This window comes from Carassius gibelio, chromosome A5 (genome assembly GCF_023724105.1).
Source record: "Carassius gibelio isolate Cgi1373 ecotype wild population from Czech Republic chromosome A5, carGib1.2-hapl.c, whole genome shotgun sequence".
In the NCBI taxonomy this organism is placed as follows: domain Eukaryota; kingdom Metazoa; phylum Chordata; class Actinopteri; order Cypriniformes; family Cyprinidae; genus Carassius; species Carassius gibelio.
This window is the reverse complement of record NC_068375.1, coordinates 15,164,560-15,186,858: the sequence shown is the minus strand read 5'-3', so window position 1 is coordinate 15,186,858 and position 22,299 is coordinate 15,164,560. Positions and strand designations below refer to the sequence as shown.

General features: G+C 41.1%; 2 protein-coding genes across 2 annotated transcripts in view; both read left to right on the top strand.

Moving 5' to 3' along the window:
- Positions 1-1,246: 1,246 nt before the first annotated feature.
- On the top strand, positions 1,247-20,732 carry tecta (tectorin alpha). Its single transcript, XM_052591970.1, has 25 exons — positions 1,247-1,315; positions 2,267-2,406; positions 2,530-2,817; positions 2,953-3,090; positions 3,269-3,434; positions 3,603-3,835; positions 4,288-4,467; positions 4,632-5,202; positions 5,555-6,168; positions 6,383-6,953; positions 7,040-7,689; positions 10,448-10,552; positions 10,691-11,231; positions 11,868-12,067; positions 12,335-12,715; positions 12,992-13,278; positions 13,392-13,672; positions 13,899-14,009; positions 14,231-14,433; positions 16,509-16,672; positions 16,810-17,058; positions 17,197-17,359; positions 17,923-18,007; positions 18,206-18,325; positions 19,483-20,732. Exons 1-25 carry the CDS (start codon positions 1,252-1,254, stop codon positions 19,584-19,586), a joined length of 6,609 nt encoding a protein of 2,202 aa, XP_052447930.1. The 5' UTR covers positions 1,247-1,251; the 3' UTR covers positions 19,587-20,732.
- A 185-nt stretch (positions 20,733-20,917) lies between these two features.
- Positions 20,918-22,299, top strand: part of LOC127996532 (ubiquitin carboxyl-terminal hydrolase 2) — a 33,788-nt gene continuing 32,406 nt past the window's right edge. The window contains exon 1 of the mRNA XM_052591955.1: positions 20,918-21,073. The gene's annotated coding sequence lies outside the window, so the exon portion shown is untranslated. The remainder of the gene's footprint in view (positions 21,074-22,299) is intronic.

The window sequence follows — 22,299 nt, the reverse complement described above, 5'->3', positions numbered from 1 at the left end:
TTGCATTTTTAGATACACTTCATATTTAGATTTTTATGTTATTACACTTTCTTTACTGCATGATAATTTTATGTCACAGCTCAATGATAGATTTGCTACAGATCACAAGGCACAGATCATCCAATTCCTGTTCTAAGATTCCAACATTGTGTGAATATGAGAAATTTAGACTTGCATTTGAAACCATGTCTTGATTAATTGAGTTATAATGACATTGTGAGCTTTGGTTTGGTTTGCTGAGTCAACTCTGACAACATAATTGTCATACTATGAAGAGCTTATATAATTCACAATAGGCAACACAACGTGATTGTGTTTTTTCCTAAATACCAAAAAATTATATAGTATTATATATTTTCATGCGATACACATGACATATGAGTCAAACACGAATTATTTAATAAAATGCTAGAACTTCGGCAGTGTTTCCTTTTGGATATGCATTTAACTGTTCGTTTATTTTAAGACAAGTTTTCTGTGGAATCACGCTTTAGACTAAATTAGACTGAATGTTTCAGTTTAAACCAGTGTTACTTAATATAGGTCTGCCTAAAACATTCTCTATTGACAGTTTTACCATCAGAATATATCCTTATCATTTCCATCACCTGATATTTGAGAGGTTGTCCATTAATTTTGGCACACTAAGGCTGGGCGAACCTAAAGGGAGTGAAACACAAACTTCAGCCCCTCAGGGTTGCCGTAAAGACCCCAGCAACTCAAGCCTGCTAAATTAAACCCATTAGCCTCAGTGTTCACAGCCCTTTCTCTGATGCCAACAAGTCAAAGCACATAAACACTTGGTAATGGACCCTTCAGACGATGGAGAGGAGCAAGGCATGTTCTCCCAGCCGCGGGCTCGTTGGCACTGTGGAGGCCTGGAACTGCATCACCATAGCCCACTCACACGGTAGTGCTGGAGAATGTGATCCCAACACATTGTTCTCCATCACATAATAGAACCTTTTCAGCTCAGGACGAACAGGCCCACCATGGAGGGGGAGAAAGGGGCAGAATGCCCCCATGGGGTACTTGGGAGAATGATCTTTAAACCAGGGAAGACTTGAGACAAATGTGTCTTGACCTAGTTGTTTATTTCTTTAAATAGGTTTATTATCATAATGTTTTTTTTCTTTTAAATCTTAAAATAACTGATATTTTGAAGTGTGGTGGCACTACAACATTGCTTTTTTTTTGTTTGTTTGTTTGTTTTTTGGTGATGAATATTTCAATGTTTCTCAGGTGTTTAGGATGGTCAGAACAGGCACTTTAGTCTCTCTTCTCCAGCTCTTCAGCACCCTTGCTCCCAGAGGAGGTGAGTGATGTCCTCTTGTCCTCTCCTGCTTTCACAGCATGTAACAGTGACTGATGGACAAAAAGAGCCTAGGCATAAAGAGTCAGTTAATAAGTAACAATGTCATAATGTGACCAAGTTGATTTATAACATAAAATAGCCCAGTAATAATAATAGCTAAGTTAACAATTACTTGTTTACATAGGCTATACAATGAATTTTATAATATTTATGCACTTATTGCTATCGTTTGACAGTGTTAAAATCTAACTTAACATTTTCTTATATTAATATTTTTCTTACTTGCTTTTTAGCAGTTCAACAGGCTATTATTGATTTAATCTATAGTATGCCATCTCTTGGAATATGTGAAGGCCAGGTTTTTCCATCACTCAACACTAGAACCCATTTTCCACGTGTCTCTCAATTCTGTCTTGTACTTGCTCTTATGAAAATGTACCATAGTTCTGAACTGTAGCATCTGTTATAATAAAGCTAGCCTATTAATCATTATTAACCAGGTAAATAATGCCTCCTTTATTCATATATATAGAATTTGTTATGAAAAACAATAGATGAATAGATGATCTATTATAACTTCTACAAGTTAGACAAAATTTACCACAATAAATAAGCTTACAAAAAAATTTGACAAATTCTAGTAAAGGTGGTCATGAGTAGTTTAAAAAGATAATATGTGTTAGTCCTGGTGCAAGATTTCTTTCTCCTCTTTTCTTCCGTCTTTGTAGTTTATGTGCCTTTTTTAGATAATGTGCGACTTTCTCCATAGCAATTTAAAGTGGCATTTTGTTAATAGAATTTTAATAGATCGCACATTAGATTTACCATCAGCTTCGCTGCTTTTGGTCTATGCCCCTGATCTCTCCAAAACACCCTCATAGGGCCAACTGATCAGTGCGTTTTTGCTTTGGAAACTATTTGTTTGTCAAAATATCCTTTTCCTCTGCTTAGCTTTTTCTCAGGATACCCTCTACCCCTTTGGACCCACTCACAGGGATTTAGAAACCCCTAAGATGGATGATGGCAGTTCTCCAGAGATTTCACTACTAATTTCATTCATATTCTTCAATATTCCCTATAGATCCCTTTATGTAAGTATCCAAAATATCAATGAGAAATGTGATAAAAATCACCCCAAATCTCCATGCAACGTCTTAAGTGTTCGATTCAGCAGTGAATCGTGTAACAGCACATCGTCCTATATTTCCCAATAGATCAACAACAATGGAGTGATCTCCTTCAACGTACAGGTGAGTCAATTCACTCCGGAGGCTTTTCCCCTAAGTGACAGCCGTTCCTTCATTGCTCCTTTATGGGCTGACGTGCATAATGGTATCCGTGGGGATGTGTACTACCGTGAGACAACAGACCCAGAGATCCTGGAGAGGGCCACTCAGGATGTCAAAAAGTATTTAAAGAATATGGTGTCCTTCACTGCCACCTGGGTCTTCATTACTACTTGGAATCAGGTCACCTTTTATGGAGGCAGCCAGACAACGCCGGTGAGGCAAAAAGTGTTTTACTTGCATGACCAATATAAAAATTGTGCTAATGAGTAGCATGTACTGTGTGATCACCACAATAATCACCACCACCAACAAGAAAACAATCATTCTTCTTTTCTTTCTTTTTTTCAGGTAAATACATTTCAGGCAGTTTTGATCTCCGATGGCCAGGCTTCTTTTGCTATGTTTAACTATGGAGAGATCAACTGGAGCACAGGCACGGCTAGTGGAGGAGACCCTCTTACGGGTCTGGGAGGAACCACAGCACAGGTAAGCTGGGAAATCTCATCTGTGATATAACTGTTGTTACAGAGGTTGCTGTATATTATGGACTACATCATATTCTTCTGGTTCTTTGCATCAGATAGTTACCTGGGAAAAGTTTTCATCCTCTGAAAATTCACAACATAATCTCTTTATCATTCTCTTCTATGATTGCCCTCTCTAGGCAGGTTTCAATGGTGGAGATGTCAGCCATTTCTTCAACCTTCCTGGATCACGCTCGAACGAAGTGGTCAACATTGAACAGACCACTAATGTTAATGTGCCTGGACGGTGGTTCTTCCGCATTGATGCCGAACAGATAGACCCAGCAAATGGCTGCAGCTTCAATGGTTAAAAAAACATATAATTATTTTAACACATTAAATTAATATTTTACTCATATCTTAAATGTGCGCTCCTTGTTTTATTGCCGTGTACACTTTTTACTTAACATGTTCCCCTCATGCCTTATCTTTCTCCCTTTCTTTTTCTGTGTCTCCGCGATGTTTTTTTTTCAGGACGGTTTTACCGTCGTGGGGAGGTTTTTTGGTTATCAGACCAATGCACCCAGCGATGTAGGTGTCTTGATCTGAATAATGAGGTCATCTGCCAAGAAACTCCGTGTGGTCAGTTACAGACCTGTGAACAGGTGGAAGGGGCTTACTACTGCCAGCCTACCCGTACAAGCACCTGTGTGGTGTTTGGAGACCCCCACTACCACACTTTTGATGGATTTCTATATCATTTCCAGGTGTAGTATAGGGTTAAAATTCAATTTCCATAAAACTGGTCCGTAATAGTTTTTGGGGGAACACTTTTGGAAGCACTGGCTCACTCTATGCCCTATGAAATGAAAAAAAAAATCCTGACTAACTCCAATAATAATGGATGAACGGGTCACTTTATCTCCCCTGAAAACTGTACTCAAAGTGCACTAGGTTCACTGTATATGCATGATGCTTCTAGAATAGTAAAGTATGAAATTTCCAAACCAAGAAAAAAAATATAAAAAATAAATAAGGATCATATTTCACACGTTCAGTTTATAAGATATCCATTATAAGAGATTATGCTTGAAGCAAAAGGTTGTATAAATTAATCCTATCACAAAGCCGAGTATCATGCTGATTTTACTTTTGGGATTTTTTGCTTTGTATAGAACTGTAGGCTAAACCTATGTGATTTCCTCGATCTCCCATACAGGGTACTTGCTCATACCTGTTGGCTCGTCCATGCTGGGAAATGCCTGGTTTGCCCTTCTTCAGTGTGGAAGCCAAGAATGAGAACCGTGGTGTGACCACTGTGTCCTGGCTACGGGATGTCACAGTAGAGGTGTACAACCACCGTGTCACACTACCCAAAGGGACTCTGGGAACTGTGCAGGTCAGCTTTGCTCATGTTTCAGTCCTTTAAATTTGAAGCTGTTACTAAACAGACCAACTGTGCAATCAGTATGAATAGCAGCCTAGTAGATTAAATTGTTCTTGTAGGACACAGGCAGTATAACCTTTCTCAATGTCTTTCACTTTGTGTTTCTGTTGTTACAGGTGGATGGCCTGATAAAGACTCTCCCTGTTCAACTTCAACTAGGTGCAGTCAAGGTATACCAGTCTGGCGTTGCTGTCGCTTTGGAAACAGACTTTGGTCTTTTGGTGACCTATGACGGATTGCACTACGCCTCCATCTCCCTCCCCAGCTCTTATTTCAACAACACTTGTGGTCTATGTGGTAACTACAACGATGACCCCGCCGATGATCCGGTGTTGCCAGATGGTTCTTTGGCAGAGAGCGTCGTGGAACTGGGTGGTAGCTGGCGAGCTGAGGACACAGATTTTCGTTGTACAGACGGCTGTGCCCAGAACTGTAGCTTGTGTGAACCTGCAGCCGAAGTGTTCTACTTTCGCTCAGACTACTGTGGGCTGATCAATAAGACTGATGGGCCATTTAGAGACTGCAGAGCTGTGGTAGACCCCACAGCATTTGTGTACAGCTGTGTTTATGATATGTGCAGCAATCGTGATAACATCACCACCTTGTGCCAGGCTATACAGGCATATGCACTTGCATGCCAGGCCTTGGGAGTCACTATACGAACCTGGAGATCACGCTCGTTCTGTGGTGAGTGATATCAGGTGTGACATTAAGGTTAATTCCGTGTCAATAAAGTCCAGACATTGTAGAGCAGGAATAGGCAACTCCAGTCCTGGAGGGCCACTATCCTGCAGAGTTTAGTTCTAGCCCTCATAAAAACTCACCTGCCTGTATCTATTTAGTATTCCTGAAAACACTGATTGCCTTGTTCAGGTGTGTTTAATTAGGGTTGGAGCTAAACTCTGCCTATCCCTGTTGTAGAGAGTTCTTTTATAGGTAAAATCAAGTATACATTATTAAATACTTTTCTAACTTTCTATCATCAGTATGTTTTCTTTTCCACTGACCTTGCATTTTTCCATTTGCCACTGGCTCTTAGCATTGACATGCCCTGAGAACAGCCACTACCAAATCTGCACGAGTGCATGTCCTGCCTCCTGCTCCGACCTGACGTCTCACCTCTACTGTACCCATCCATGCACTGAGGGCTGCCAGTGTGACCAGGGCTATGTCCTGAGTGGTAGCCGCTGCGTCCGCCACTCTGAGTGTGGATGTGAGCGTGATGGCCTGTACTATGCCCTAAATGAGACCTTCTGGGCAGGGGAAGGGGGTGAGGTGGGTGAAGAATGCTCCCAGCGCTGTGTTTGTGGCCTGGAAGGTGAAGTAACATGCTTCAATGATTCTTGTCGTGAAGGCGAGGTGTGTGTAGCAGAAGTTGGGTTGTTGGGATGTTACCCTCGACGCGAAGCAATCTGTTTGCTGTCTCAGAATCAAATACTGGCTACGTTTGATGGGTCCACAATGACGTTCCCTGATGAAAGCTCATTCTACCTGGTGAAGACTTTGGGACGCTTGCCAGCAAATGTTACATCATTGGAGGTGAAGATTGGCAGGAAGCTGGTGAATAAGGGCCCTACGTGGATCCGGCCAGTAATCGTTAGGGTCGCACATTTGGAAGCACAGATAGGTGGCTCCGATTTTGACTTGATAAAGGTTTGTGGTGACTTTCATATCCTCTAATCTAGTTGTCAGTTCTTAAATCTGTGAAACTAAAAGATGCTTTTAAAAAGATACCTACCTGGGGCACCTCACTATAGCAATATCATTTCTTGTACAGTAGCTTTGATTATTCCTCAATATATTCTCAAATATTGTTCAGCTGATTGTATGACATGCTAATGATTTTGTAATTCTCCTCCTCACTCAGGTCAATGGTGAACCAGCGATTCTTCCTTATGTCCATCCAGTGGAGCCTTTAATAATATACCGGTCCTCTGGTAATACCACAGTGATTGAGTGGAGTGGTTTAGTCCGCACTCGATATTCACGTCAGGGACAGCTAAACATCACTCTCTCCACACTCTTTTACAACACCACCTGTGGTCTTTGTGGTTTCTTCAATGGAGATCCAATTGATGACCTCCGTCTACCCAGCGGAAGGCAGGCCGATACACCCGAACAGTTTATTGAAGGCTGGAAAGCCATTGCGGATGATCTGACATGCAATGGCGACTGTGAGGACTTGTATCGTATGTGCACAGATTTAAGGCTGTACCAGAGCCCGTGGCTGTGTGGAAACATCAATGACCTAGGAAACAGCTCATTCCTGGCTTGCCACACAGCTGTTAATCCCTCTCCTTTCTTCAGGAACTGCCTCTACAACATGTGTGTGCGGGAAGGAAACCGTTCTGCCCTGTGTAACTCCCTCCAGGCATATGCTTCAGCTTGCCAGGATGCTCAGATCACCTTGGGAGCCTGGAGGAGTGCTACCAACTGCCGTAAGAGTGTTGGTTGTTTCTCTTTTTTACCATTTTTAGCACCTTCTATTCCTTTCACATAATTTCCTTTTTCTTTGTTTCTTTAGCTCTTCCCTGTCCAGAAAATAGTCATTTCGATGAGTGTACATCTGCATGCCCTCTCACTTGCTCTAACCTGGATGATCCTGAGGAGCCATGCCCTCTACCCTGCTCAGAGGGCTGCCAGTGTGAAGAGGGATTTGCCCTCCGTGATGGCATATGTGTGGCACGTAGTGATTGTGGCTGCTTCTACCAGGGCCAGCAGCTAGCCACCAATGAGACATTCTGGACAGACTGGGAGTGCCAGGAGCGCTGCTACTGCAATGGCACAGACAACAGTGTCTACTGCACCTTCTCACCCTGTCACCCAGAGGAGTACTGCCAGGAAAATGAAGGCCTGTTTTTCTGTCAGCCAAGGACAGAGGCCATGTGTGTTGTTGGTGGTTATGGACACTTTTTGCCATTTGGAGGTGTACCATTTGACCTGCAAAGCAGCTGTACTCTCCGTCTGGCCACTACTGAGTGTGGAGAGGGGGGAGAGGATGGCTTTGGTGGACTAGACAGTGCAGAGACCATTTTGGGAGGACTGCCCAGGTTCCAGTTTTCAGCTCGGAATGAAGAGCGAGACACAGGCCAGGTTATATGGGTGCGGGGATTTGTTCTGGAGGTCTATGGATATGAAATTGAGGTGTCACGAAGTTTCAAACACACAGTCATGGTAAGATTTGACTGAGCTATGTGTTGTATTTGTTGATTGTGACTAATGTGAATCTTATGCTTTCTTTAAACAGGGCCATGTTCAAGAATTGTAATTAGCATACAACTTAAATCAATTAGAGTGTCACAAATAGCTTGTTCATATTTGCATGTACAGATGTGATCCAGCAGCCAAAGCTGATTTGGATCAGTACAAAATTCTACACCTGCACCTGAAACAGACAGATACTGATTCAGTTTTTGGCCATTTACATGAGTGGCAGATATTTTATAATCACAAGAATTCCTCTGTAATTCTAGAACACCACCTTTTGAAGGTCATACTCCTTATTTTTATGACACAAAGTTATTTTAATCAGCCCAGACAGAAGAGCTAAACAAAGCAGTAAATCTTTTCAGGTGAAGTGTATAATATTTCAGCCAGCATCTGTTAGCATACTGGAGCAGATACAAAGGAAACTTATAACTGAGTGACGTCTGGAATGAGTTCACAACACCACTGGAAGATCTGAGGAACTTTAGATCAAATAAAGATTTTTAGGGAGAAGAAAACCAAGTTAGAAATGAGAGACCGGATGAATCATAATGAAACTGGCTTTTGTATAGATAGAAATATAGAGAATATAGATAGAAAATGAACAACAAGACTGATAAAACACTTACACTTAGTCATTTTGCAGACACTTTTATCCAAAGTGATTTACAATTGGGGGATAAATAAAGTGATTCTTCTTAAAAGAGGCAAACAGACACAGGAAGTGCTTGTAATACCAAGTTTTTGACATTGTTCAAATAAGTACATGCTAGAAAAAGAAGGAATAAATAAAGATAAAGGGTTTTTTTGTTTTAGTTTTTTACGATGAAGCCAATTAGTTTAGAAAGAAATGAGTTTTCAGCTGCCACTGAAAAACTGTCAAGGATTCAGCATTCCGGATAGGGGTGGGAAGATCATTCCACCAGCCAGGAATGGTGAACGAGAACGTTCTGGAAAGTGATTTTGAGCATCTTTGTGATGGTACCATGAGGTGTCGCTCCCTAGCGGATCTCAGACTTCTGGAGGGCATGTAGATTCATAATAATGTGTCGAAGTAGAGGGGTGCGGAGTCTATGGCTGTTCTATGTTCAAGCATCAATGTCTTGAAATTAATGCGCCCGGTACCCAATGCAAGGAGATAAAGAGCGGTGTAACATGGGCTCTTTTGGGTTTGTTGAAGACCAGTCTGTAACATACAATCTTTGTAATCATCGGGAAGAAGGAGGCGGGAACCGGCGCACAATCAAAACCACTTTAATATTCAAAATAAACAAAACAGCGCGTCAGCCCCTCACGGCGACTGACGCGCACAAATAAAAACCAAAACATAAAATAATGTCCCAGGCCTGGTCCTCTCTCATCCTTCACGGTCGTCATTCCAGTTTTATATCCTTCCATCTCCTACGTGGGACTCAAGTCCGGCGGTGGGGCGCAGGTGTAGCTCATCTCCAATCACTACACCTGGCCTCACTCCTCGTTCCCACGCCTCTCGGCCCCGCCCCACTCGCCACATACCCCCATCGCCCCTCGCAGGCCGGGGGGTACCCTCGAGACTGCGCTCTACCCCCCCCCCCCTCCCTCCGGGGGGGACCGCTCACGGGGACCTGTAGGAACCTGGGGGTAGGACAGACGAGGCGAGAGAAAGGAGATGGAAGGAGGAGCGACAAGGACGAGAGAGGGGAGAGAGGAAAAAAAAAAAAAAATTCCGGTTCCCAGACGCACTGCTGCTCGGCCCTCCACCGGCTGGGTGATCACCTCCGCGGTGCCCGGCGGTGGCACTGGACGGCCCTCGGCGGACGGCACGACACTCCTCCGCCGCCCGGTGGACGGCGACGGCTCCTCCGATTTTGGGCAGCGGCAGGAGTCCCCCGTTCCCTGCCCCTCCGGATTCAGTCACGGAGGCGGCAGGCTCCGGCCCCCTGGCGAACGGCGCCGACTCCTCCGCTCCCTCACGGACGGCAGCCGCCCCTCCATATCGTGGGCGGTCGGTAGCGAGCTCGCCCGTCCCCGGCAACTCGCTCCAGCCCACCGCCTCGAGCGTCCCTGGCGGCACATACCTCGCCTGTTCGAGGGCACCGCGGATTCACCAAAGCGGCGAGGGATCTTCAGCAGCGCGTCCCTCCTTCTCCCGGGTTTCGGCACCACTGTAACATACAATCTTTGTAATCATCGGGAAGAAGGAGGCGGGAACCGGCGCACAATCAAAACCACTTTAATATTCAAAATAAACAAAACAGCGCGTCAGCCCCTCACGGCGACTGACGCGCACAAATAAAAACCAAAACATAAAATAATGTCCCAGGCCTGGTCCTCTCTCATCCTTCACGGTCGTCATTCCAGTTTTATATCCTTCCATCTCCTACGTGGGACTCAAGTCCGGCGGTGGGGCGCAGGTGTAGCTCATCTCCAATCACTACACCTGGCCTCACTCCTCGTTCCCACGCCTCTCGGCCCCGCCCCACTCGCCACACAGTCATTCCGCTGCATTCTTAATCATTTGTAGAGGTTTGATTGTGCTTAATGGAAGTCCAGCCAGATAAGCTTGTAGTAGTCCAGCCTAGAAGTGACAAGGACAAAGATGTTGTGCTGTATGCTCCATTAGAAAAGGCTTGATAAAATGAGTTGATATAAGAAGCAAAGCCAGGAGATATGTATCATGTACCAAACAGATTTAATTGCTATTATTGAAACAAATGTCAATTTTTTATTTATTTATCTCTTTTAGGTGAATACAGAGCGTCTGTATCTGCCTATAAAACTTGGTCCAGGGAAAGTTAACATCTACACACTTGGTCTGCAGTTACTTGTGGAGACAGACTTTGGTCTGAAGGTGGAGTACAGATCAAAATACATATTGCAAATTACCCTTTGCTTGTAAAACATACTGTACACAGGGCAAAAAAGCTAAACTCATCAGATTACAACATTATCTACTGTGTAAGCTAATACACAATTAATATCTCTACAGGTGGCTTTTGACTGGAATACTCTACTCCTTCTGACTCTTCCTCGCAGTCTCTTTAATGCCACCTGTGGGCTCTGCCAAGGAATGCCTATTACTGGTCCCGCTCTGAGTGTCACAGAATGGGGCATGGCATGGGCAGAACGTGACACCTTCTGCCAAGTTGGTTGCGGGGACTCTTGCCCTCGCTGTGGATTGGCTGAGAGGGGCCTAGCTGCTGGGGTTCCTGCCCAAGTAACAGATGCTGTTGGTAACACTGACATGGATGAGGGTAACCCAGGAAACCGTTTCCACTTTGCTGAAGGGTTGTATGTGTATGTTGAACCTGAGGCAGTGAGATTATGTGGACTTATAATAGACCGTGGAGGTGTGTTTGCGCGCTGTCACAGCAAAGTGGCCCCAGCATACTTCTACCAGAGCTGTCTGCAGGATACATGTTTGGATCAAGGTGCGAGAGAGACCATCTGTAATTGGCTACAGATTTATGCTAATACCTGTCAGACACTAGGAGTGTCTGTCATGGGCTGGAGAAGTTCCACACCCTGTGGTGAGAAATATTTTCATTTATGTTCATTTACTCATGTCGCAAGTAATCTTGTTATGCATAAAAATTATTGGTGCTTTCTAAAGCAAGCATTACAATTTTAATTCCTCATACTTGAGGTTAGGTTTGTTCTACAGTAAATTGTGTGGCTTATTAAGGAGATATTATTTTTACCTGGCTGATGACAAAACAAAACAAAACATAGACTTGCAATGAAGGAGGAGCTGGATCCATTTTTAGAAACTAGAATATCATAGACTCTTGAGGGTGGCTTCTTTTGACGTTGACCAGTAAACAGCCACTAAACAATTTTCTTCAGTCAACGAAAGATTAGAAATTTGAAGTTTTTAAACATATATGAGGCCGCAATGAAAAGTATTGTAATTTTTATGCATTTAAATGCAAATATTGTTTGCACTTCTAGGGCTAACTGCTTGGTGTTACGCTGGCTAACCACAAACCATGTCTTAATTTACAAATGTTCTGTTTAGCCAACATAAAAACTACAAGACACTTTGTCACAATCAAAGCCCCGTGAATGCCACACATTTATATAAGCCCTTTAAAGTGAAATGCAATACATCCTCCTCTTTACTTCTGGAGAAACTCACCCATCCAATGAACTCTATGTGTGCCCAGTCCTGTCGTGCCCTGTGAACAGCCACTATTCCAGCTGTATGATGGTGTGCCAGCCGCAATGTGCCCCTGCACGTGGACAGAGAGACTGTAACCAGTACTGCGTTGAGGGGTGCCAGTGTGACCAAGGCTTTGTGCTCAACGGCAAGAGTTGTATCCTCAGTCAGAACTGTGGATGCTACACGGATGGTAAATACTATGAGGTAAGACACAAAACTAGACAATACATCAAATACAATAAACATCTATAAAAAATAAGATATAATTACATTTTAATCATTTTTACTCCATAAAAGTTAAGAGTGATAAAAGTAAAATACATTGAATTAAGGACAAACAATTACCAAACCCCTAAACCCCCTAAAAGCCACATAGCAACACACTTATGTGTGGACAACCCCAACTCATGCTTTCCTCTTCTGCTTTTTCTTGAAACGTAAATGTGTTGTTGTTTTCACTCTTTCTCTCAGCCTAAGCAGTTGTTCTGGAACAGTGACTGCACTAAACGCTGTCAGTGTATTGGACGGAATCTGATTCAGTGCGACCCAAGGCGATGCAAAGCAGAGGAGGAATGTGTTCTACGTCATGGTGTGCGAGGATGCTTTGCCCGACGTTATCAGCACTGTGTGGCATCGGGCGGCGGCGTCTTCCGTACTTTTGACGGTGCCTCTCTTCGTTTACCTGCCTCATGCTCGTTTGTTCTTTCAACAATCTGTCACAAGCTGCCCGAGTTATCTTTTCAACTCATTGCCAATTTTGACAAGTGGAGTACACCCAACCTAACCACCATCTCCCATGCTTACCTCTACATCAACGAGGAGAACATTCTCATCTCTGGAAACACAGTCAAGGTAGGAAGGTCAACTCGAGTCCTCGAGGTCAACTGTCCTGATGAGCTCCAACCCTAATCAAACAAACCTGAACAAGCTAAAAAAGGTCTTCAAGATTACGAAAATGTAATAAGCAGTTGAGTTTGATCAGGGTTGAATCCACACTTTACAGGAAAATGGAGATTGGATCCAGAGTTGAGATTGCTTTTTATATGTAAACTATGAAATTACTTTATAATGATTAATACAGTAAATGTCTCCTAGCTAAATGCTAAGTGTTTGCCTCTTTTACTTCAGGTAAATGGTACGCCCGTGTCCGTACCTTTTGTCACAGGTCTCATGACACGCGTCTCCACATCAGAGGGATTCCTGGTGATCGACACTCCCCAGGACATCCAGGTGCGTTATAACAGATTCAACATCCTCAGCATTACAATGGGCCCACGGCTGCAGAACAAGGTGTGTGGACTGTGTGGGAACTTCAATGGAGACCCCACTGATGATTATATCACCTCTCGTGGAAAACCTGCCGTCAGCGCACTAGAGCTCGCTCAGAGTTGGAAAACCAATGGCATGCAGAACAGGTTAGCAAGAAAAAGTGTGCCGTTATACTTATCATTCATCTCATTCGTTTCACCCTGTCCTTATTTCGTTGCCACTCATTTTTTGTCCTCCATTGCCTGACCCTTGTCTGTAGTTGTGACGAGATGCAGTATGTGGCCCTGGCTCAATCCTGTGATAATACAGCAGTATCAGAGCTCCAGGGAGAAGAAAACTGTCTGAAGCTCACAGATTTAAAAGGTTTCTTCCAGCCCTGCCACGGCCTACTGGACCCTCACCCTTTCTACCAGTCCTGCTACATGGACGGCTGTTACAACCACCGTAAGGCCCAGGTGTGCGGCTCCATGGCAGCCTACGCTGAGGCCTGCCGCTCTTTCGGCACACTCACCACCAAGTGGATCGCCCAGGAGAACTGCTGTAAGAGGACGCTGCCACCCACAGGATAAGATGGAAAAGTGTAGAAAGTGAAAGGCAGCACAGCTCAATTGCCATTTTTCGAAGTAGATTTTATATGTATTATTTATTTTATTATTATCTGTCCATGCCTCCAGGATTATCGCAAGTCACTTTCACAATTTTGACAAAACGGACATATTTTATTGGAAACTTTCTGTGCTAACTTTGTAACTGGACCTGTCTTTAGCAGAATGGATCTATGACCCCTGTGCAGGAGAGATCTGCTCTAACAACACGTGTGAGCAGGAGAATGGAGGAGATTTGTGTGGCTGCCCTGAGCTGCCCAGCACTGACTTTAGTGAGTAAAACAAATATATAAATCCGAATAAACATAAATCCTTTCTAGGGTCTCTTTGAAGTTGTTTTTATCATTATTGCTCATACTTAAACCTCTTACCCTAAGTGGTAAACCCAGTCACATTATCCTGCACTAGTTACTTTTTTTGTTATAGCAGCAGATTAACTGCTAAATTAAAAGGTCACATTATGAATCGGTCTTGATTTGTTCTTGTGGTGTAGGTGAGGATGACATCATCCAGGCAGAGGTGACCTGTAAACACGCTAAGATGGAGGTTTCTATCTCTAAGTGCCGTTTGTTCCAGTTGGGCTTTGAGAGGGAGGACGTTCGAATTAACGACCAGCACTGTGCTGGTATCGAGGGAGAGGATTTCATCTCGTTCCATATAAACAATACCAAGGGACATTGTGGCTCTATTGTACAGGTAAACAAATCCCTCTTGTCCCTCATTAACAATCGTTCAGGATCAGACAGCTTCAGTTTAGACACTAAGAGCTCTGCCTCTTGAGAGATGGGAAGTACTTGTCCTGTTGAAGAAAATGTACTGTTCCATTAACATCCATTTACATATATGCGAATACAAGAAGTTAAGGTTTGGTGCACATTTGTGTTGTGAAAAGACGCTTGAGCAACAGCTTAGACCAGCTTGGACCAGCTTAAAGGATTAGTTCACCCAAAAATGAAAATTTTGTCATTAATTACCCGCCCTCATGCCATTCCAAACCCGTAAGACCTTCGTTCATCTTCAGAACACAAATAAAGATATTTTTGATGAAATCCGAGAGCTTTCCGCCCCTCCATAGACAGGTATTGAGGACATTGTTAAAATAGTCCATGCAACATCTGTGGTGCTGCGGACACAGGAGCCGGCGTTCTGATGCAGTACACGCATGCAGTGCACCTTGTTTACAAGCAGAGGAAAGCACACGCATGGTACTTTCATGAATGTTATTTTTGTTTTGGGCACAAAAAGTATTTTCTTAGCTTTATGAAATTATGGATGAACCACTGATGTCACATTTTAACAATGTAAGTAACAATGTAAGTAGATTATTTTAATGATGTCCTCACTAGCTTTCTAGGTTAGTAATGTGGTAGTGGCTTTGCTGTCTATGCAGCGTCAGAAAGCTCTCGGATTTAATAAAAAAAACTGTGTTCCTAAGATGAACAAAGGTCTTACAGGTTTGGAATGACATGAGGGCAAGTAATTAATAACATTGTTTTCATTTTTTGGGTGAACTGTCCCTTTAAGCAGGTTTAATAATATTTGTTTGAGTATTTTCTCAAAACCTAGTCAGCTGCCATCTTAAAACTTTTTTTTCTATTTTTTTAAATCATATAAACATTCTTAATGCACATTAAAAATTTTTTACCTAATGAGAAACCTCTTTTCTGTCAAAAATTGAGGCATTTTCATGCAGTTCTTTTGCTGTCTTGCAGTGAGTTCAACAAAGAACTTTCTACCTATATCGCAGACGGAACTGATGACAATAATGCTAAAAATGTTATAATGTTGAAACAAATCTCTTGTGCAGGTCATGTGAAGAGCGCTGTCGTGCGCAAGCGACTGCCTATCAAGTGCATCCCAAAAAACCTTTAACTGTCACCCTGTCCCTTATATGGGATGCCTACATTTACTTCACTATATTACAATTAAATCTAATCTAATCCTGACAAACTATATATCGTTGGAAAGGTCAAAGACTCCCAAATATATATTTTACCAATGTTTTTTGTTAAAAATTATATAGGAAAAGTAATTGATTAATTTATGACAAGAGTGCACCCTCAAAAATCTAAATATAACTATAACAGAATAATATAATTATAACGGGAGTTTTGACCTTTGTTTAAAAAAAAGACTTCTTCGTTGCCTTTTTCTCTATCACATTTTAGAAATCATCAGAAATTATATATCAACTGAAAACTTAAAATCTCAAAATTCATCCTTTAAAACCCATTTTAAAATCAGACATTGCATTACCATGAAAATGGTACATCAATATCATGTTACAAAATGTTTTCATTCATGAATTATACAAATTTAAGTTTGAATCAGACACTATAAAGTCTATGTTCAGGGGTTAAGTACAGTTTATGGGGTTAAATACAAAAAAAAAAAGTTTTTTAATCATTAAACCATCCATAATATATAAGGTTATGCTTTTATAAATATTACACATTTTGAGTACAAAATAGCCTGGTTCACTGTATAAGATTATTAAATGTTTGCTGATTTAGATCTAAATTACTCAGGAGGATGGTACACAATACATTTTGAAACTACTTTCCAAATGTGTTTTCAAGAGAAATCGTTTATGTCTATTCATGACTTTCAGATATACAGCACAAGATACTTTTCTCATCATGTTTTTGCTTTTCATGATCTAATTTCCATTGTGTACATACTTAATGTGCTGTCCGCTTGGCTGAATATATTATTTTCTGTGGAAAGGTAACTTTATGTGTGTGTTCATGTGTGTGTATTTGTGAGTCTAGTCGAATGGAACACACATTATGTACAAGAACACGGTGTGGATCGAGAGCGTGAACAACACAGGGAATATAGTGACACGTGACAAGACCATCAATGTGGAGTTTTCTTGTGCTTATGAACTGGACATCAAGATATCCCTGGAGACAGTATTGAAGCCAATGCTCAGGTCAGACATTCACCCCTCACAACAAAAAATGCCTCTGTATTACCATGGTATTTTCATCTGTGTATCATGGAACAACCTCATTTATTATAGATAACATAATGATAAAGATAAAAACTCCCTTTTTCAATTGTCCACAGTGTAATAAACCTCACACTACCGACCCAAGAGGGCAACTTCATCACAAAAATGGCCCTTTATAAGAACGCCTCATACCGAAATCCATACCGTGAGGGAGAAGTGGTGCTGAGCACCCGGGACATTCTGTTTGTGGGGGTGTTTGTGGAAGGAGCAGATCATAAACAGCTCATTCTCATTGTGAACATGTGCTGGGCTACACCATCTCGTTACAGCAGCGATCGCCTTCGTTACATTATCATAGAGAGAGGGTAAGCAAATAACTTAGGGAAAGAGCAATACACATATTTCAATGCATATTTAACATAATAACATATTCAAATACTGCATGGAGTTCAGAAGAGGACTACACACTCAAAGACAGCTCTAACACAACTGTAATTTCTCAGGTGTCCTAACATCAAGGATAACACTATAGGCATGGCTGAGAACGGCGTGTCCCTCACCTGCCGCTTCCACGTCACTGTCTTTAAGTTCATTGGTGATTATGATGAGGTGCATTTGCATTGTGACGTCTCTCTTTGTGATTCAGAGACCAATGCCTGCAAAGTGGTGAGAGCTTGTAAACAAACAAACACGCACATCGGCAAACACCTTTTAATGTTATTTTAGCCATTTACAACAATGGTGACTACCGTATTTTCCGGACTATAAGTCGCACTTTTTTTCATAGTTTGGCTGGTCCTGTGACTTATAGTCAGGTGCGACTTATTTATCAAAATTAATTTGACATGAACCGAGAGAAATTAACCAAGATAAATGAACCAATAGAAAACATTACCGTCTCCTGCCGCGAGAGGGCGCTCTATATTGCTCAGTGCTCCTGCAGTCTACACTGAAGCGTAGAGTGCCCTCTCGCGGCAGGAGACGGTAATGTTTTCTCTTGGTTCTTGGCACTAAAGAAATGCGACTTATACTCCAGTGCGACTTATGTTTTTTTCCTTGTCATGACGTATTTTCGGGCTGATGAGACTTATACTCAGGTGCGACTTATAGTCAGAAAAATACCTGATTTAGTGTGGATTTGCTGATGTTTTTACATCTTATTCATGTCTCCATCAATCATCCTGGAGAGGTGCTTCTTTTGGATTCAGAATGTATTTTTGCTTTTTCAGAACTGCCCTCATAACAAACGAAGTTATACAGATTACAGTCAGCATAAAGAACAGATCCTATCAGTGGGGCCAATCAGAAGAAGAGGTACGGAGTATATTTTAGATTTGTGCATGAATGCATGACCTGTGTGTTTGTGTGTGTGTGTGTTGTATAATAGTGGAGGCAATAGGATGTGAGTGTGTAATTTGGTGTTTGTGTATGTATGTATTAGCAAGGCGATTATAGTTATAAGAGTGTAAATGACTAAATGTAAATGTAAAAGTGTGTGTGTTTGTGTTTTAGAATCAGACTGGTGTGAAGAGGATAATGGTGGCTGTGAGCAGATCTGCACAAGTCAAGCAACAGGTGCTGTTTGCAGCTGTGTGACAGGAATGCTGCAAAGAGATGGGAAGAGCTGCCGAGGTAAACTACGAATACACACGTTTTTTTCTGATTTTTAATAGGTGAACATTGCCTAAAGTGGCATGCTACAAAAAAAGTAAAATATCCCAGCGCTGTAATACTGATTATCAGCACTCTTGGAATATAGTACTACTGTACGTGTGACATTGCTTTATGCAACAATAAAAAAAAAACTTTAACTTAAATTAAAACTACATTTTAAACACAATATTGCCAGTTACTTTAAAAATTGTTCTCCACTAAAGACAATAGTTACAAACAGACCACAGAAGAAGGGAGCAGCGGAGTGCCTATATATTTTTGTAAGCCAACCCAAAGTAAAAACCCCACTGAATTTGGTAAGTTAAAACCATAAGTGCTAAAATGTTAACTCATCTCCAGGTCTTGGCCTTCAAAAATACATCTTCCCTGCAACTCTCTGTTAACCAAATGTATCCGGCTGTGGCCCGCAGTAGTATGAGTTATGCCTACTATAAAAAAACATGGAATTTCATCAGAGCCCCTCCCCCATGAAATCACTGTCTATATCCAAAATACCGTTAATTACATTACTCCACCAATATAGTCCACTAAAAAGGTTAATGAAAATGTGAGAGCAAATTTGGACTGAATGCACCAGAAATTCTGCAGATGCCATCTTCTGGTGAGACACAGGAATTAATTTGGCTGGATGCTCACAGTACATGTTTTTTTTTCTCTAGCAGATTTTTTCAGCTATTTATTGTACATTAGCTGTACTGTTATTATTGAAGTGCATTGTGGGATTTAGTGAATGCATTCGATAAAACCACTACAAATAGCTGTTCCTTCAAATAGTGCACTATATAAAAATATTGTTATTCTTCTTAAACTTTCCTTTCCTTGCTTTTATAATATAATATTTGAAAGCAATTTTGCCTTAAAAGCATTTCATGCATAAGAAAATCTGAATTGAATTCAATGTATTTGATAATATGTAATTTTTTGTCATTATACTGCTGTATGTCCATTTATACAACTTTCACATTTTCCATTTATTATAAATGTCAGTGTGGACATCATGAGTCATGTGCATCCTTCATGACTTCCCTGTGGCGTCCCGTTACTCACAACACAATTTGTAAACTCCTCGACCCCCCGTTCACATGAATCTCTCCTCTTTTTCTATTTCTTAACAGTCACCAGTACGAGTACTGACCTTCAACCCCTGCTTCTTCTGGCAGCTGTTGTTGTAAGCGTCAACATCTTACTGCAAACACACACCTCAGTTTTCTTCTCTTAACATTCACCAAGCAAGTTGAAGGGAGAGAGAGGTGTATACAGACAAAAGGGAGGAGAAAAGAAAAGCAGAACGGAACCAGTGAGGGGATATGCATGTGATGCATCAGCAGTCCTGCAGTGAGGACCACCTCTGAGCAGTTCCCTTCATCGAAGTGAAAACTGTGATCAAATGCAACCAAGTGATCCTTCACCAGCTGGACATCTCAAACATAAACAACATGGCTCCATCCAATATAATAACCCGACGCCCTTCAGACCCTGAAAAATCCCAAATCTTTTCTTTGGCACAACATCTAAACACCAGAACCTAAAAGGGGGGAAAAAAAATAAAAAGCAAACTGTCACTTTGAAACGTAGTGATAGAAATACAAACATTCAATCTTTTGCAACCACTAATGACATATTAGCAGGATTTACATATCAAATGATGAATTTCCTTAAAAACATTTTTTTTTTTAAATCACTGAAACGTGAGAGCATGTGTTGCAAGAATGGATGATAATTCTCAACACCAGTTATATTGTTGCTTTTTATTTAGTTGATCTTAAGGAATGCATACCCTGTCCTGATCTATTTCTCAATATGCCATTTTGTTTCTTATTTAAGCCCATTTTTTTGCCATACTAAAGTATTGCTGAGATAAAAATGCCAATTAACATTTGCATTGCTTTGTATTCCTGTGGATGCAAATGAGTGAATAGTGTTCGATACCAACACACAAATGTTCATGAGTGGCCAACTTTTCAAGTATCACTTATTTAAGCTGTATATACTAGGCCATGGTTGATGGATGTGAACTCTTTTGCCCTGTACTATAAATACTCAATGTACTGTATGTAAGTGAATTTTTAGAGTCATCAACTCCATTTGGAATTTAGTTGGCAGTATCACTCATACTTGATGATGGTGATGATATTAATGGAGGATTCAAGGACTGTTTCTAATCACTTTGCTCATGACACCACACAACTGTAGGTTTGGGACTGCCATAACACCATGGTAATTTATGTAGTCAGCTGAATGGTGACCAAATCCTTGTTGTCCATACTTACTGTAATAATGTTTTCTTATTCTAGGGGTTTGTTTGGTTGGTTGGTTTTTAATCCGATATGATTTATTTGAGAATAAAGTGCGCAATTCACATGGATTCTGCTTCTATTCATAGTGCATTAGTCATGGCTTCTACAGCAAGCCAAAGATAGAGAGAGCGCGCGCGCAGAGAGAGAGAGAGAGAGAGAGAGAGAGAACGATCCGCGTTGCTTCGGCGACCGCTTGGGAGGCGGTTCCTTAAATCCCGATTTGAGAAAAGCGCAAATATCCGAGCAGGACTCTGTGCTGGTATGCTGTCACTCCAGCCAACCGATCGAGTGCGTAATGCTGAGCCAATGTCGTGCGATTTGCTGCTCAATCCTGAAGTAGCGCGTGGTGTTTAGGGAAATAAAAGAATATTCAGCTGGTCACGCGGGAGGATGAACTGGAATTCCGCTGGTAAGTTAAGCATCTTAAGTGTTATGGGGGAGGCTCATGCGCAAGATTAAACATGACATAACTTACCCACATAAGCTAAGCTTGCGATACAAACACTGTCTCCGATTTTAGCGTTCATGCAATTTAATGAGACCCCCAACCCAGCAGTTTCCCACAGTCAGCGTTAATGAGTGGCCAGTAAATGCAGTGTTTATAGTAACTGCTGTATCCTACAGTAACAGTCTCTGTTTGACTTATGGTCAGCTTGCGTCCACTGCATTAATAGGCAGCAGTGCTTTACTTAATTACTCAGATTTTAGCCAATGCGCATTCCTCCATTCGTCATGATTCAGTCAGTCCTCTGAAATCTACATCACTACACTTTACACTATCTCTTCATCACCATCATCATCATCATCATCACATTCTACTTAATCTTCACCATCATCTTCAGTGTCATTATTAACTTCTTTCATCAGTTAGCATCATGTTCTTTTTTCATAATTTCTCCTTCATGATTATTTTGATGTTCCACTTCACCTCCAAGTAAAAACAAAACGAATAAATCAATATTAATATGTTTTTGGACACCTTGAAATTGTTATTTTTTTCCTCATATTTTAACTGAATATGGAATTTATCCAGTAATAAAGTATCAATCTGATATCAATCTCATTACAATCTGATACGATTCTTTTTTTGCCTATAAATCATAGACTCATTCTGTTTGTTTTTCCTAGTTTTTAAAGTAGCCTATTATATTTATGAAACTTTACAGTAATGTTCAATGTTATGGAAGGCCTAAGATTGTCAACTATACATTGGATTGGTTTCTTCTTTAAATTATAATAAAAAAAAAAAAAAGAATGTTCATATAATGTTAAACTAAAACTACATTTAACAAAAATTAAACTACACTAAAATAAAACCCTTAAGATAAAATGCAGAAAGAAAAAAACAGAATAACATAAGTTTACATTACATTTACATTTATCCATTTAGCATAAAGTTAAATAAGTTGACTTTGAATGATTAATTGTCACTTTGAATGATTACGCAGCCTAATTGAGGCACCCTTAATGAATTTGTGAGGCTTATATTTCATACTTCATAAGCAATATCATTTTGATTTACAAACTTTTCATACATAAAACATAAAATAAATGTATTTTAAAAGATTATCCACCCAGCCATGATTTTCTTTGCAGGAGATGTAATATAGTAGTGGGAGTAACCAGACAACTGTT